General features: G+C 50.8%; 1 protein-coding gene, 1 long non-coding RNA gene and 1 other non-coding gene across 4 annotated transcripts in view; 1 reads left to right on the top strand and 2 right to left on the bottom strand.

The window, feature by feature from the left end:
* LUZP1 (leucine zipper protein 1) overlaps positions 1-11,907 on the top strand; it is a 32,433-nt gene extending 20,526 nt beyond the window's left edge. The window contains exons 2-4 of the mRNA XM_034069277.1: positions 99-3,324; positions 5,940-6,104; positions 7,492-11,907. Coding sequence (XP_033925168.1) covers positions 205-3,324; positions 5,940-6,104; positions 7,492-7,530 — 3,324 coding nt within the window. The 5' untranslated portion in view covers positions 99-204 and the 3' untranslated portion in view covers positions 7,531-11,907. The remainder of the gene's footprint in view (positions 1-98; positions 3,325-5,939; positions 6,105-7,491) is intronic.
* A 2,390-nt stretch (positions 11,908-14,297) lies between these two features.
* LOC115947384 (uncharacterized) lies at positions 14,298-16,470 on the bottom strand. Of its 2 annotated transcripts, XR_004550241.1 has the most exons (3): positions 15,790-16,470; positions 15,370-15,412; positions 14,298-14,785 (listed from the first exon to the last, which is right to left on the bottom strand). It is a non-coding gene; the product is annotated as an uncharacterized lncRNA (long non-coding RNA). The 2 variants fall into 2 exon arrangements; XR_004550240.1 differs by lacking the exon at positions 15,790-16,470 and having other exon boundaries at positions 15,370-15,458.
* On the bottom strand, positions 15,511-15,715 carry LOC115947388 (small nucleolar RNA SNORA73 family). Its single transcript, XR_004081313.2, has one exon. It is a non-coding gene; the product is annotated as a small nucleolar RNA SNORA73 family (small nucleolar RNA).
* Positions 16,471-16,484: the final 14 nt, after the last annotated feature.

Here is a 16,484-nt window from a genome sequence, read left to right as displayed (position 1 = left end):
TATTTAATTAAAAAGTTATTTATGGACATTTATAGTTATCCAGTGAGAACATTTCTGTTCTGAGCTCTTACAGTGATGTTAACTATGGTTTCTTGCAGGGTGAGATTGCCTCTGTCCAAGGAAACGGGAACGCAGCAGGAATACACAAGGTGCCCAAGCCCACGACAAAGCAAAGCCTTCACCTAAAGGGAACAGAACAGAAACATGGCTGAATTCACAGGGTACAAGGAAACCTCCAATCGGCACCTACGCTTCAAGCTGCAGAGCCTCAGCCGCCGCCTCGATGAGCTGGAGGAGGCAACCAAGAACCTGCAGAAAGCTGAGGATGAGCTGCTGGAGCTCCAGGACAAGGTTATCCAGGCGGAAGGCAGCAACTCCAGCATGCTGGCTGATGTTGAGGCCCTGCGGAAGAGGGTGCTGAAGATTGAAGGCAAGGATGAAGAGATCAGGAAGGCTGAAGAGCTGTGCCGGTTAATGAAAGAGAAGCTTGAGGAGGAGGAGAGCCTCACCCGGGAGCTGAAGGCAGAAATCGAGCACCTGCAGAGGAGAATGGCGGAGCTGGAGAAGCTGGAGGAGGCCTTCAGCAGGAGCAAGAACGACTGCACTCAGCTGTGTCTGAGCCTCAATGAGGAAAAGAACCTGACCAAAAAGATATCGACGGAGCTGGAAGTGCTTCGTGTGAAGGTGAAGGAGCTGGAGGCATCTGAGGACAGGCTGGATAAAACAGAGCAGAGCCTGACGGGAGAGCTGGAAAAACTGAAGTCCTTAGCACTGAGCTTCATCACGGAGAGAAAACACTTTAATGAAAGGGAAAAGCAGAATGAGAAAATCATCCAGGAGCTAACACAGAAACTGGAGCAAAACAACAAACTCAATAGGGCAGATCAAACCAGGAATGCATCCAACCTGCTAGAGAGGTCATCAAATAACCTGCTAGACAGAAATGATTTGAGGATTGAAGATGACCTGACTTCGGCGTTGCCCTCCAAGGAGACCAGGAGGAAGGGAAGTGTGGATTACCTGAAACACGTTGAAAATGAGACCAGGAATAAGTCAGAAAACCAGAAGAATAAAAACCAGGAGGACAACAAAGTGAAAGATCTCACCCAAGAAATCGAGAAACTTAAAACTCAGATAAAACGGTTTGAATCTTTAGAGGAAGAGCTTAAGAAAGTGAGAGCCAAGAATAATGACCTCCAGGACAGTTACTTGAGTGAGCAGAACAAAAACAAGCTCTTAGTGGGTCAGCTGGAAGAAATAAAACTGCAAATAAAGAGACAGAAAGATCTGGAGAATGGAGAGGTGGAAAACGAAGAAACAGGGTTTGCTAGCAGGGGCAAACATGACAGACCTAAGTACAGGGGTGTCATAGCTGATCTGACAGCTGCCAAGCACAAGCCAAGGGAGCTCTCGCCCCAGCAACGCCGGGAAAGAGCAAGGAACAGAGATTTCTCCATCAGCAATGACAGTTATGCCCACGGTGGGAAGCAGGTGTCCAGTCCAAGCTTAACAACCAGGAAAGCAGGCAAAGCATCTGGTGCCTCTGCCCTTTCAGATGCTGCCGCCACGGACACAAAGAGACTGGAAGAGAAATCTTCAGTTCCCACTTTGTCTTCTGGTCAGAAGGAAACCTGCAGCCCTCAGAATGAGGGGAAGAGAGCGAAAGAGCAGCCCTCCGTGCTGAGCCGATACCCTCCTGCTGCACAGGAGCAGAAGGCTTGGAAAGCACCTTCCAAAGCTGTCGGAGACCCAGGCCTGAGATCCAAGGCTGAGAAGCCATCTCAGGTGCTCCGTGGCAACGGAGCTGACGCACGAGAGGAGAAGTCAAACAAAGGGGAATCGGTGGCTTCTTTGGCTGAGAAGCTGAAGCCAAGTCAGGCAGAAGTCAGTGACTGCTCAGGGGACACCAGGGGTAACCACACGTCTTCCAATGGCACAGGTTCTGCATACAAGTACCAGCTCTCCTCCCATGTGTCAGCATCTGACTCTAAAGTAGAAGCAGTGAGCACTGCTGCTGCATCTCACAGGCAGCCTTCGGAGGGGAGGGCCAAAAGAGCAATCATGTCCCAGGAAAAGGAGTTTGCAGACACATCACTTGAATGTGGGAAGCCTTCGACACTAACCAAGTGTTCGCATCGCTCCAGGAGTCAGGAGGATGTGCTGCAGGTTACCACAGGGCTCGATAAGGAAGACCCGGAGCAGTCTTCAAGTGCAGTGATGGAGCGTGTAAATGCTTGCTTAAAAATGGACTCCAAAAGCATGCAGAGTAACCAAGAAAAGCTTCATTCAGATGAGGAATCAGGAAGAAGCAAGAAAACACAATCAGATTTTGAGACGAGAAGGAAAGGGAATTCCAAGCAGTTCTCCAATTCCAGGGGGGTTTTTAGAGCATCGCTTTTGGAAAATGACACAACCAGTGTGAATGAGGAAGACCCCAGCAAGGGTATCAAACCACCCGATGCCAGCACTGCAGGACTTAAATCCAGAAGGTCGTTCAGCCCAAGAGAAGCTCTGAGATCAAAAGCTGTCATTAAACCTGCAATTGTTGAAAAGGATATGAAGGCAGTGATGGGAGGAACCGTTTGTGAGGCTGAGTCCGAGAAACAAAAGTCTGTTTTTAAACCAGTAACAAATAAAATGACAAGCAGCATCACAATCTTCCCTTCTGAGCCAACAGCTCCAAGAGCCAGTGCGGATACAGCAGCAAAGGAAAGACACGTTACCACCAGCAACATCAGAGTTGCTCCAAATGAGCCTTCACCAGTAGCAAACAGTCTCCCCACGCCTGTTGAGATATCGATCAGTAAAAGTGCTCTGAAATCATCTGAGGCAGACAGGACTGGAGAGGCAGCACCAAGAAGCAAAGCAGAAACAGTGGTCTCAAGGAGCAGCATCATGATAAAGACTTCGGAGCTCAGCGAGAGGAGCACTGAGCCAGAGACAATCAGCTGGAAGAGCCATGGCTCTGCAGATGCAGTTTCATGTGAAACAAAGCACGTCACTGTGAGAAGTTCCTGGAGAACCAGGCAAGGCTTACATTCCCTGGAGCACCCTCAGCCCAAAGGGGAGAGAAGTGCAGCTTCCAGTACTACAAGCAGGTGTATGTCCTCAGTGGACCTCTCGGAAATGGAAGGGAACAATGCAAGAACGAACCTCGTGGAGCAGACCTCAGCAAGGACCAATGCCACAGCTGATTCCTGGAGTGCCCCTGAACTGGGATCCCGAAGGACCAAAAGTAACTTAAGTGCATCTGAACTGCTAACACGCAGGAGCTGTGCAAGTGATCCTGCAGCAGCTTCTGCTTGGCACCGGACCACACTACCTGTAAGTATCCCAAGTTAAACACCCTTGTCGGTCAGTGGATGAGGTTTTCCAAGCTGCCTGTTTTGGGGTGCCTGATTTGGTGTTCTTACAGCTCATTTCCTGAAGTGCTTCCATCTTCCAGCTCTGTTGTCTTCAGTGAAGTATCTCCTGTGTGAAGTACCTGATTCAGGCTTCTTGACATTAGATCCATCTGCTTGGGTCTTGTAATGCCTTATGAATAACTTGATTTTGTCAGAAAACATAGCTACGTGCAGGACATGGGATGCTTTTCAGGGTGGCTTGGCATGGCACTTCCAACTTGAAGTAGGAATGAAAAGATTATGGAAAATAGCAGATTTTAATAGAGCTGTGCCTCAGGCAGAGCTGTAGCTCTAACAACAGCTGTAGGCATGCAGCTCCTTTTGGTAAGAGCTGCATGGTTCCTCCATGTGCAACCAGACTGGTCTGGAAATGCTTCCCAGGCATCTCCTAAAGAGATGGGTGCTGGCTGGTTACACAGGGCTGCTCCCTCCTCGGTCTGTGTCAACATGCCACCTGAAAAGAAGCAAGAGGCATGGGGATGGCAGTGCTCTATTCCTGTTCCTTTGGCTGGAACCAGTGAGGGGAGTCCCTCAGCAGGGCTGACACACACAGACGGTTGGAGCTGTACTTGCCACTGGAGCTGCAGGCTCCAGCATCTTTCAGCTGAGCTGCTGCAGCTCCTGCCTCTGCTCTTCACTTAGAGCTGCTCTAAGCAGCTGCTGCCACTGGCAATCTGCAGGAGGAGCCCAGTGAAGCAGTCTGAAGGGGCTGGTGATAGAGGGGACAGATTCATAACTGAGTGCCTCAGGCACTGACAAAGATGAGGTGGTGGAGATGTGAAGGAGGTTTTACATCTGCAAAACTTCTCTTCCACTTCTCTGGCAATGAGAAGCACAGAATTCACTCTCCATTGCTTTGCTTTGTAGAGAGTCTAATGCCTGGGGTATTACACAGCACATTTGGGCACAGAAGACATCATCTCTCTGGCCAGGGTCACTCATGGTCACAGCCAGCCTGTAATCCTTTCATGTATCCAGGCAGAACTGACATGATTGAGGTTGTCCTTTTGCCTAACAGCAGCTTACATGCTTGGGAAATGGGAGATCCATCCCTGGGCCTCTCTTTATCCCAGGAGCTGGAATTCCAGCAGCATTGAGCCTCTCAGCTGAAGAGGTCACCGCTTGCAGCAGAGCCATGGAGCCTGACACTCACGTTCCTTTCCCATCTTCCCCCAGCAGCCCACCCAGGGCTGAGTGCAGCTCTGCAGTACATTATACAGGTGGTCTGGAGGTCACTGTCACATCAGATGTACCTACAGCAGCAGCTGTAGGGTACCTGGCACAGCAACCTGATCTGTGTGTGATCGTCCTGGGTGTCAGGGTTAGCTGGTTCCCTGTCTGCAGTGGCAAGCAGTCAGGAAGTGACTGTGTGGTTGGTTCATGCAGGGCTGCTGAGGATGGAGTTGGGTCTCTCTCTGTATCACCCTGACACCACAGTCATGGATTTGAATTCTTGGTTATAAATTAAGTCTACTTTTAGCTTGTAAATGAGCAGGAAGTTCCCCTAAAGACTGCAGATACACAGAGCAGATACACCAAAATGTATGTATTTGGGCAGCTCAAATGATTGCTTGTGCCCTTGGACAAAACAAACCAAAGCATCAGCATTTGAAGAGGATCTTCAGGGTTACGATATGCCTCGTATCACAAGCAGCTCATTCCTGCTTGGATCTGAGTTTCAGTTAAAGATGTAGCTATTGCTCTGGCAGAAGGCTTGGCACTGCTCTGTGCTGACTTTGCACATTTAGCTTCCTGTAAAGGCATCACTATCACCTCTTCCCAGCTCCACTGCCCAAAGTCCAAGATTGCCTTAAGAATCCTGTCTGAAAACTGTGCTGGTTTTGCCGAAATACATCCTCCCCTCCATGAAACACGATGTCTGATGCCAGGAGGTATCAGCAGCTCCTAGAGCACTTGGGCTACAGAAGCAGCAGCTCTTTGGAGCAATGCCTTGGGAGACCCACAGGCAGCAGTTGCTGATGGATGGATGCTGCAGCCTGAGTACCAGCTCCCTCTAGTGCCTGCAGCCAGGCTCTCGTAACAGACTGGAGGAAATGCAAGACCTCAAGTTGCATAAATGTCTTTAGAGACATGCAGGAAAACATGAGTTTAAAGGTGCCATTTAGATGCTTCCAGCAGGAAAAGAGTGCAGAACACTCCCACATCACATCCTCATTGACAGGAAAATGGGAGATTCAGGTTGCTGAGCACCCTTCAGAGGTCATAGTTACAGGAAACTCCTTCAGTCACTAAACTGGGGGGTTTTCTGCTGGACACAAGCATTGAGCCCAGTGAGCCAGGCAGGCTGAGCACACTCAGCTCACTCAGCTAGGACCTGGGTTAATATCACTGGAGACTTTAAAGAGAAAGAGCCCATAAGTGAGGAGATGCCAGAGCCGGGCTGGTGCCTCCAGGCCCTCCTGGCCAGAGGGACTCAAGCCAGCACCTCACACTGATAACCCTGGACCAGGAACCCGGTGCTGTTCCCCTTCCCAGTCCCCCCAGTTCCAACCCTCTTTGTTTTCCTTCACACAGGATGAAAGCAAAGACTTTGTGCCCAGCTCCAGAAGAAGACAGTGCAGCTCTTCGGAGTATCTGTCACAGGTGGACACAGCAGGGAAGAGGCCAACAAGCAAGATGGAGCTGCAGGACCCTGAATGCAACCCTCACACACCACTGGGTCTCCAAGGGGAGGAGCAGGTATGTGGGTTGAAGGCCCATGCAGAAAAGTGACGAGGCAGGAAGCCAGTGTCTGAACTGACCTCCCAGTGACATAACTTAGAGAACGTGTCCAAAATGAATGTAAGATCAACACTGCCAAGAGCTGGGGTGTCTCCTGCATTGCCTCCATAGAGCTGGGGTGTCTCCTGCATTGCCTCCATAGAGATGGGGTATCTCCTGCATTGCCTCCTTAGAGCTGGGGTATCTCCTGCATTGCCTCCTTAGAGCTGGGGTATCTCCTGCATTGCCTCCTTAGAGCTGGGGTATCTCCTGCATTGCCTCCATAGAAGTGAGGTGTCTCCTGCATTGCCTCCATAGAGATGGGGTGTCTCCTGCATTACCTCCATAGAGCTGGGGTATCTCCTGCATTGCCTCCATCAATTATTCTCATTCCCTGTAACATTAAAAATTACTACCTATTTTTTTTTGTTCTGCACTTGTTTCAGCTAGTTTTATGGCTACAAATAGTCTCTAGGGAATAAGAGGCACTGCTTCTAGTCATCCTCACTGGACAATCAGGGATGGGAAAAACAAAGAGAGACAAAATGAGAGTCCCTGACTTCCCTGCTTCAGCTGGCTGCTGTACCCCTAGGATGCTTGGCTGCTGCTTCATACCTGCAGTGGGGCAGCCCTATATACTCACCTCTGGGTGAAGCTGCACAAAACAAAGAGCCCAGAGGGACGTGGTCCCAGCTGAGATTTGCAGACTGCCACTTAGAGATGGGTGATGTTTGCAGTAGGGGGTACTGAGCTTTCACTGTCCTTGTTGGTAGCCGAGGAGATGGACACCATAGTGATGCTCTCCATGGTCACTGAGAGGTGTTATGCAGATGCAGACTCTTGTACCTGAGGCTGTGCTGTTCTTTGTCTGCACACACTGAGTCAACAACAAGTAACTGGGGTAAAGTCAGGTCTCCATAACATACACACTGTCATTTTGAGCTTCTGTCTTTGCCCACACCTCCAGCAACTGTAACAGGAGCCTGAACACCTTGCACATGAAAGATGTGCTCTGACATCGGGTCAGTTCCATCTCCTCTGTGTTGTCAGGTGCATCTTACTTGTAAGAACCACATGCTGGGTGTGAAGTGGGTGTGCTGTATGCTACAGCATTAAAACAGCTAATAGGTCCTGCCTGTGCAGGGCAGGGCTGGAGCATTCTGCTTTGTGCTTACTGTCAGAACCCGTATCTTCCAAACTGATCCTGCCACTGCCCTCCCCTGCCCCACTGCTGGGCTAGGATCCTGATGGGCTCTGGGATGGTTGCCTATGGGCTATCACAGTGCTCTTCCCCAGAGCAGGATTGCTGCCAGAGGCAGCTGCAGGTCCTGGCCAGTGTGTGATGCTGCAGGGTTGTGTCTTACAGGGTACATCCCGGGCCTGCCGGACAACATCTCGGAGATGAGCTGTGTTGCCTTCCACCCAAAGAACACGCTGCACAGTGGAGCAAGAGGCAGGACAGTACCAAGCTCATGGGTGTCCCACCTGTTTTTAACCTCTGCGCAGGCTTAAGCAAGCCTGAAACCAGTTTTCTAATGCGATCTGCAAGGTACAGGAGCTTTACCAGTGAATCCATTTTCTTCTTTGCTGAAGAGGCAGCTGCAGAGACTTTGCTCAGGGGACTCCCACTTCTCATCTCTGTACCTGCAATCTTACATCTGCTTCATAGGATGATAGGTCTGTCTCCATATGGAAGTCTTGACTGCACAGCCACTCTGAACGATGGTACTGCCTGCACAAGAGAGAACTCCTTAATCACTTGCATTTAGATAAGATCCCAGAAGTATCCCTGTGGCTACAGTCCACCAGCCCATGACAGCTGTCCTGCATGGCTCCACATCCAAAAGCTTTCCGTTTCTAGGGAGAGTTTGCATTCTCCTAATCCACCTTTGTTGGCTTGGGTTGTGGTCACCTCAGTACCTGTGTTCCCAGCACCCTCTGTCATAAGGCAGGAGGAAACCATTCCCCACTGGTTGCTTTACACACTAAGAGTGAAGGAGAGCAGAAAATACTGTATAGAAGCAGCTCCCTCCCTGTTGCTGTCAGTCTGCAGCAAGCTTTGCATGACCTGCTCATCACAAGCTGAGATCCTGCACCAAGAAGTCAAGCACTGAGCCAAACCAGCATCAGTTCATGCAGCAGTGAAACTCCCTCCCGACTTGGATTGCGGTGCTTTCTTACCTGAAGCTTTATGTCTTGTGCTCTGCAGGCAACAGCCCTGCTGCACTTTGTCAGCAGTTGTGCTCTAAGGGAAACACAAGCAGAATGTCCTTGTTCCTTTCAAAAACAGGCTGGAGGCAGTGGGATTGGAACCTCAGATGAGCTCCAGTAAGGCTATCTAGGCAGCCTCGGTCCATGCACCTCTTCGGGACCACCTCATCTGCCGTGGCTGGGACTCAGGTATGGTCAGAGACTGCTTCCCATAGAGGTACGTTACCCTGCCAGTGCCCACAGGCAGATGATGATGATGATGATGAGTGCAGATGATGTTGCTGTTGGGAGACACCAACCCCACAGCTCCAGGAGATGCTCAGGTGTTGGAGCAGCATCTGCCCTGAGCAAGGTGACTGCATGTGGCTCACACAGAGCTCTGCAGGACCTTCCTTTACATCCCATCACCCCACTGCAGGTTCTGTGCTGCCTGTTGGGAACAGGCACCCCTCTTGCTGAGGGACAAGGACAACAATGCAGAAGGGAAAAGGTCCCTTGTTTGGTTGGAGGTGCTGCAGGAACAGCCGTGCCCCAGCAGCTCCCATACGCACCCTGCTCATTCCCACAGCTCACCTTCCAGAGTGATGGAAGTGACACAGGCACAGCAGTGACACAGGCACATCCATGGCTCTTGTCCTCCCTGTCCCTTGCGATTATGCCTCAATTCTGAGAGGCAAATGAATGAGGAAAAAACAGCTGGTAGGAAAATGTCTATGAAAGCATTTCTATAAAAAGTGTTTCAATGATGTGATTTTTCTTCTAAAAAAGGTTGTTTGGAGGAAGGGAAAAATATTTTTAGGAAAAAGTTTCATTTTGCAATTTTTAGGTGGTTTCCCAAATTTATATTTTTAACCCTTTAGTTTCTATTTCGTGACATGTCCAAGTGTCACATTAACAAGACAAAGAGATGATGCTATCTCCTACCATTCATTTCATGTCATGGCCATGCTCGTAGAGAAGGGGATAAACAGATCATCACCTGTAATGGGAAAGAATCTTTGATTCAGAATGCAAACTGAAGGTAACTGAGGTTAATTCAGATTCCTACACTGCCTCCCCTGCCCCGTGTTTATGGGAAGGGACAAACCAGTGCAGATGGAACTGAAACCACAAGGGGTTGGGGTTCAGTCTCCACACTGAGCACCCTGCTCTGCTCAGAGGTTTCTGTAGGGCAAGATCATCACTGCCACACAAAAAGTCATCACTTGAACAGCATCAGCTCCCTCAGCTCCTCATGCAGCCCTGCAGGCTGTCCAGAGAGGCAGAGCTGCAGCCTGAGCAGGTGATCCATCTCAGCAGTGTCTCAGGACTGGCTCACTGCCCTCTGCCAGGCTCAAGATGCCACCTTCTGACTCCTTCATGGTAAAGAACATACTTCCCTTCAAACTAAACGTGCTGTCTCAGGGCCTCTTCCACCCGTTGCATGGGAGATGCTGCTGCTACCCCCTTCCAAGCCACTGCAGTGAGTGGCCCAACTGCCTCCTGCATCACCTGCTTGCTCAAGCTGGGAGGTCACATCTTGGCATGTACCTGCCTCTGCAGACACCACAGCAATCATTTACCTCCATTTCCATTCCCAAACCTGCTGCTAAGCAGCTCTCCAGCCATACAGCACATACCCAGTTAGTCCCTGTGGAAGAGCCACTGCTGAAGACCTGCTTGGCATTGCAGTTCAGCAGAAGACCTCCCCCTGCCCCATGTCACTGCTGCCCAGGACCTCCAGCTGCAAACATCTGGACAGCACATCTGCACTGCTTTGAGCAGTGACTGCATGGAAGGAAACTTCCAGTGAGGAGCCCCATCCAGTTGCAGGACAGTGGCTGCACACATCAACAGCCCTCGCCTCCTCAAGTCCATGGATCCAGCTTAGTATGGTGCTTCCAAAGCTCCTTCCAAGGGAACTGGCTTCAGGTCCATCCAGGAATGCTCTGCATCTCTATGACACAACACGCTGGGTCAACACAACCTTCCCTGTACTTCTGCACCAAACTCGATGAGCTTTTCACCCCCACAGCTCATCCCAGCAATGCAATCCCCTGTCTGAAGTGCACCACCAGCAAAAGCTGTTGCTTTTCCCCTTCTGTCAGCCAGGACCAGGTTTTCCTTAGCCATGGGCAAGTGGAGGGCTTCACACTGCTCTTGACGGGCTCAGGATGTGCAGCAGGAGCCCCCCAGTTGCTGCTCATAGGGAATGTCTCTCCTTTGGCTGCAGCAGTGGTTGGGTCAATACTTCACATATCCTCAACTCCTGCTCTAGACTCAGTCTCACTGCTTGTGCATGGTGAACACAGGTGTCACTCAGTAACTACCCCAGGCCGGTTTTACCACAACCGAGATGAAATCGAAGAAAAACCCTCTTTTAAAATGGAAAGGGGCCATGCCCTGTAATCTTGAGTGCAATAGGAGCTGATTGTATTATTAAACTTATAGCAATGACTTCAGGAAACACAATGTGTTTTACTCAAATTGCACACTTTTTTTGACCAGCTGTATAATAGAGTATATGTGTAAATATTGCCATCACTGAAGAAGTATTTGTAATTTTAGCATATAAATATAACAGGCTTTTCAGTGGGCTTGATGATGCCACAGGGCCGCGCGTCAAGCACCCGGGTGATCCCAAAGGTGTAAATGTATTTGCTGTACAGAGGAAGTGTCAGCGCTCGCTTCTCCTAAGGGAATGGAGGCACCGGTCCCTTTGGAGGGCCATGGGCAGCCCGAGGGCTCAGCAGCTTCCTTTGTGCCCAGTGAGAGCCCTGCAGTGCGTGCACTGACACAGCCACAGGGAGAGAGCCATGGGCCTCTGCAGACTGCACCTCCAGGGCTGGAAGCACTGGGCAGGGGTGGCCCCTGCTTGGTGCTTCAAGAGACGCTTGACATGAGCGAGTTCCTAGCTACAGATCAAAGCAATAGTCACTCTGATGGCATCTCTAATAGAGTAGACCTCATCTGCCAGCCTTGCACATCATTGGAGTGGTCAAAGCACCGCTCCAAGGCCAGCCTCCAGTGGGCTGCACTGTATGTGATGAATGAAGCCATTGTTCGCAGATGCCTCTGATGGTCACTACCCCAAGGACCCAAAGGATCATCTCCCTGGGCTGCCAGCATGCAGTGCAGGCTCCTGCCTTGGAGAAGCAGCACTCCAGGCTGCATGGAATGTATTTTTAAGAAAATAAATCTATTTTTTTGTATTTGCAGACATATATTTGGGCTGGGGCAGCTTAGTTAGAAGACAAATACCGCAAGAAATCTTTTCATAACCACAGACTCAACCAAGTTAAGCGAATTTTCCAGGGTTACAGTATTGCCCATGTCCCTAAACAAACAGTGTCCCATAGCTCTCAGCACTGTTTCCCCCTCTCACAACTCCCTGTCTCAGCTCAGCAGAGGGAAGCCAGCTCTTTCCTCCCCAGGCTGCCCATGCAGTGGATACAGATGGTGCTCACCTCCTTCCAGTTACAGTGCTCTTTGCATGCCAAATGTAAACACACACTTATCTGCATGTCTCTCCTGACTCGACCACTGTCAGCTCTACAGTATATAACCAATAAAACTTCTCTTTTTACACGTCTGTGATGTGGTGTTTGGCTGGATCCCTGCACAGGGGCCGTTCGTGGGGGTGCTGGTGCCCATTGGTGAAGTGCTGCAGCAGCTCCGGTCTGCAGCACTGGGTTAGTGCTGGGTCTGCCTGCCTGGTGCTTAGCGCCAGGTCTCACTCATCCATTCCTAGGCTGTGTTTAAGTCATGGACAGTGCACACGACACATCCAGCTGAGCACAGCCACTGTGCACTGGGATGAGCTGAATTTGGCATTGGTGAGGGCAGGTTGGGGGTGAGCGAGCAGATGGATACAAGTCACCATTTCCTCCATAGAATCATAGAATGGTTTGGGTTGGAAAGGAGCTTAAAGCTCATTCAGTTCCAACAGGCAGGGACCCCTTCCACTGGAGCAGCTGCTCCAAGCCCCTGTGTCCAACCTGGCCTTGAACACTGCCAGGGTTGGAGCATTCACAACCTCCTTTTGCAGCCTGTGCCAGGGCCTCACCACCACAACAGCACCAACATTGCCCTCGGTCCTTGCTTTACCACCTACAACTCCATCTGTCTGCCTAAACCGGGTCCCTAAGTGTGAATGTCCAGACCCTGTACCTAAATGTTCCGTTGGCAGACAGGGTACGCCACAAAGTGAGCACACACAGAGTGAGCACACACAAAGTGACCACACACTAGCTCTATCATGCAGAGTTTATTAAACAAGCACACTAAAGCCAATAAGCACACTAAAGCAAGCACACTAATGTGAATTAGGTAAATATATATATATAGTGAATTAGTACAATAAAACAAATCAGAGCTCCAGGTCTATAAGTAAAGTACAGAGGACAATTATCAGTGCATCAGATGAACCCTGCACAGAGAGCAGGGGTTAAGAACACATCACCAGTCACTGAGCCAGGCTCCAGGCCCACCCTCCCGCTGGGAAGCCCCATAGCAGCCGATGGGCTCTCGGGTCCTGGGGCCGCTCCTGCGCTGCGCATCCAGCCTCAGCAGGATCCCGCTTTGTGTCCCTATGGGAGCAGCGGCTCCGTGCCCGATCCAGAGACCCTCGGACCCCGCAGCGGTGCCCGCAATGAGCGGTGCCCAGCGCGCCCCCGTGCGGCCACGTCTGGAACAGCTCCGCACCTGCCTGTGGCAGCCACAGCGAGCGCCCCCAGGTGTCCTCTGCAAAGCACAGCCTCTTGGGGCTGGAACTGGGTGATCTTAAGGTCCTTTCCAACCCTAACTATTCCATGGTTCTATGACACGAGGGAATCACCCTCAACCTGATGGGCTAGGACCAAAGCAAAGAGCTGGGCACGTTCCACACAGGGTGCCCCCCGGACCAGTGCCACCAACGTGGGTACCCTCCTTACTCACCCACCCAAGACTCCATCCGTGTGAAGCCTCCCGGACAGCTCTCTGCGGTGACCAAGGAACCAGCCCAAGTGTGAGCTTCAAGTGAAGCAGAAAGCTCAACCACGGCATCTGCTATGGGTGCACCACATCCAGTGCTCATCTCTGGCAATGAGACTGCTCCGTGCCTTGGCTGCACCCCAACCAGAGCTGCTCCAGTGCAAGGGGGATATAATGGGTTCACACACGGGGTATGAGTGAGGGGTAATGTGAGGCTCCCCTACCACAAAGGGGTTGGATGGACCTGGTACATCAGGCAGTGCCACAGCTTTTACTTGCTCTGGCTCCTTGCTCACAGTACTAAAGGGCTTTGGAGGACCCCCAGACTTCAGTGCCCCCACAGCAATCCTGGTGAGCCCCTTGGCCTTCAGCTGGTGGGGCCTGAAGAGCAACCAAGTTAATTATTAACCACATTTGACCCAAATGGACTCTTCAGAAGGGTCAAAGCAGGCCCCTGGCTTCCTGGTACTGAACCAACCATCACCATGGCAACTGGGGCTGACATTCCCAGTGTATTCTGTAGTCTGTGGCATGAAACAGCCAAACGAAGGTTCAAAGATTCCACTTGTTCCAAAATCAGCATTTGTGCATCTGCATCACATCCATCCTCACAACTTGAATTTAGGGTGTTGAAGACTCCTCTAGAGTCCAACTGTTGTAATTAATATACAATTACCTTAATGGTCAAGCAAGAAGCTTTTAACCATTTGGGTGTGTTGCACTTAGGGCAGTGCTGACCAGAGGGTTTATCCCAGCTGTGGCCTTCAAGTCTTCTTCATTTGCCCTTCATGGCTGATATAAAGCTCAGATGACCCAAAATTAAAGGTGTCCCCTGCTCCTAACCCAGCCCATCACCCCGTAAGGGCTTCTGCTCCACTGCTGTGGACAGTGTGTAGCACACAGGAATCCCAACTCCAATTGGGAAGCACCAACAGGAACATCTGGGATTTCTTCCATATGCTAGGACTTGCCAAGGGAATCCCTCCCACAGAAATGCACAGACACTGATGTTTATTCAGTTCTTTACTGCAGTCAAATACAGGTTTACAAGTCACCATTTTAAGGCCTTTATTACCAGTTATGTGCATGCACAAATTGGTGCCCAGCCCACACCACAGAACCCACCCCTCCAGCATCAGCTTCCCCAGATGCCTTCAACACACATGCGAGTTGAATGCAGTTTCTCCCAAGCCCTCAGTGGATGGGGTGCTGGTCTGCAGGTCCTAACCCAGAGGCCTGCACACTTACAGGTGCACAGCCTGCCTGTACCTTCCTTTCCAGCAGAGCAGGAGCCATTTAACAGGCAGTCCCCAGCACAAAGCATGTGCTATGGGAGGCCACCTTCCTGCTGCTGCCATCACATTCCTTGTGGTTACTGCATGGACTCAGCCTCAGGCATCACTTAACACCTGGCTGGCTCTCAGCATACCCACCTTCTCCTGTAAGAGACGTGTGTTCCTTTTTGTTAGCACCTCGTTGCAATCCATCACCAGTATCTGCAAGCAAGAAGAAAAGAGTTTCCATTCCTTCCCCAATTTCCATGTAGCACAAAAGCAAAGCCTCAGGCTCATTGAAACAAATACAATTCACCTCCTCTGCACTGGGCAGCAGAGAACGGATTAAAAGAAAACTCCTAAGGAAGGACTTGGGGGCATTGGTTGAGAAGGGTTTAACATAACCCATCAGTGTGTGGACAGCTCAGAAACATGCTCCCTCCATGTGCTGTGCTCTGGGGAGATCCCCCCTGCAGTCCTGATCCAGCTCTGGGGCAGCACAAAAGGCCAACAAGGAAGCTGGACAAGGGCCTGTAGGGACAGGCCAAGGGGAATGGCTTGAACCTGTCCAAGGGGAGACGGAGATGAGCTCTTAGGCAGAAGCTGTTCCCTGTGAGGGTGCTGAGGCGCTGGCACAGGGTGCCCAGAGAAGCTGTGGCTGCCCCATCCCTGGCAGTGCTCAAGGCCAGGCTCAACAGGGTTTAAGATCACCTTCCAACCCACTCTACAAGGTCAGCATCAGAAATCATAAGCACATTTAAAATAACTACTACAGAGAACCAGATCATAATACAAATCACAATTACCTTGTAAAGCCAGGCTTCACTCTCAAACTTCTTCAGTTTAGAACTGGAAACAAAGACAGAAAGTGCATTGTAAGCGTTTGTTCACGTGTTCCCCCTTCTCCCCCTGCCATGTCCCCCCCCCCCAGGCCATGCAGAGCATGGGTTTGTTTCCTGCATGGTTTATCTCCTCTGTCAAGGCCCAAGGGCTCAGAGAAGCAGTAGGAATATGCAGGCTGCAGGCTCGAGGCCCAGCTTGTTCTCCAACGGCGTGGAACGGGACCATACGTCACGGGCCCGGGGGCCTACGCTCCCATGCGCCACACGGACAGAGCCTGGAGAGAGCGACTTCTCCGGATGCCCACGTTGGGTTTGAGCTTCCCCACATTCCAGCCCAGCCACCCCCTGCCCTGCTCCCCAGGCACACACCACAGCAGTACTCACGTCAGGAGCCATCCAGAGCAGGACAGGGCAGCAGCAGCAGCACCTTAAGGAAGAGGAGGGTGGTGAGGAGCAGCTGAGGCAGTGCAGCCCCAGGGGTCCCCCTGACAGCCAGTTACATCAAGGAATAGACTGGTTAGGGTTGGAAAGCACCTGAAGATCATCTAGTTCAAACCCACTGGTACTTCACTGAATCTGAACACTGAGACAGGGCTACAAGGATTCTTAAACTGGTATTTCATTGTCTGTAGAGGCTACAAGATAAGGAAGGCTGCACCAATAGAACCAGATGTCTTCTCTCAAACATGGATTCAAAACTGGACCCTTCACCAGGGACTGTAGCAATAGCACAAAGGGGAATGGGCTCAAACTTAAAGAGGGGAAGTTCTTCCCTGTGAGGGTGCTGAGGCACTAGAATGAGCTGCCCGAGGAGGCTGTGACTGCCCCATCCCTGGCAGTGTTCAAGGCCAGGCTCAACAGGGTTTAAGATCACCTTCCAACACACTCTACAAGGTCAGCATCTGAAATCACCTACTTTAAGCCAATCCAATTGTTTCCAGAAGCCACTCAGCTCCAGCACATTTAAAGTATCAACTACTAAATAGAACCAGATCATAACACAACATCACAATTACCTTGTAAAGCCGGGCTTCACTCTCAAACATCTTCAGTTTAGAACTGGAAACAAAGACAGAAAG

Source organism: Melopsittacus undulatus, chromosome 14, assembly GCF_012275295.1.
Source record: "Melopsittacus undulatus isolate bMelUnd1 chromosome 14, bMelUnd1.mat.Z, whole genome shotgun sequence".
NCBI classification, from domain to species: Eukaryota; Metazoa; Chordata; class Aves; order Psittaciformes; family Psittaculidae; genus Melopsittacus; species Melopsittacus undulatus.
Note: the sequence above shows the minus strand (reverse complement) of the source record. Positions and strands in the feature narration are given on the sequence as shown.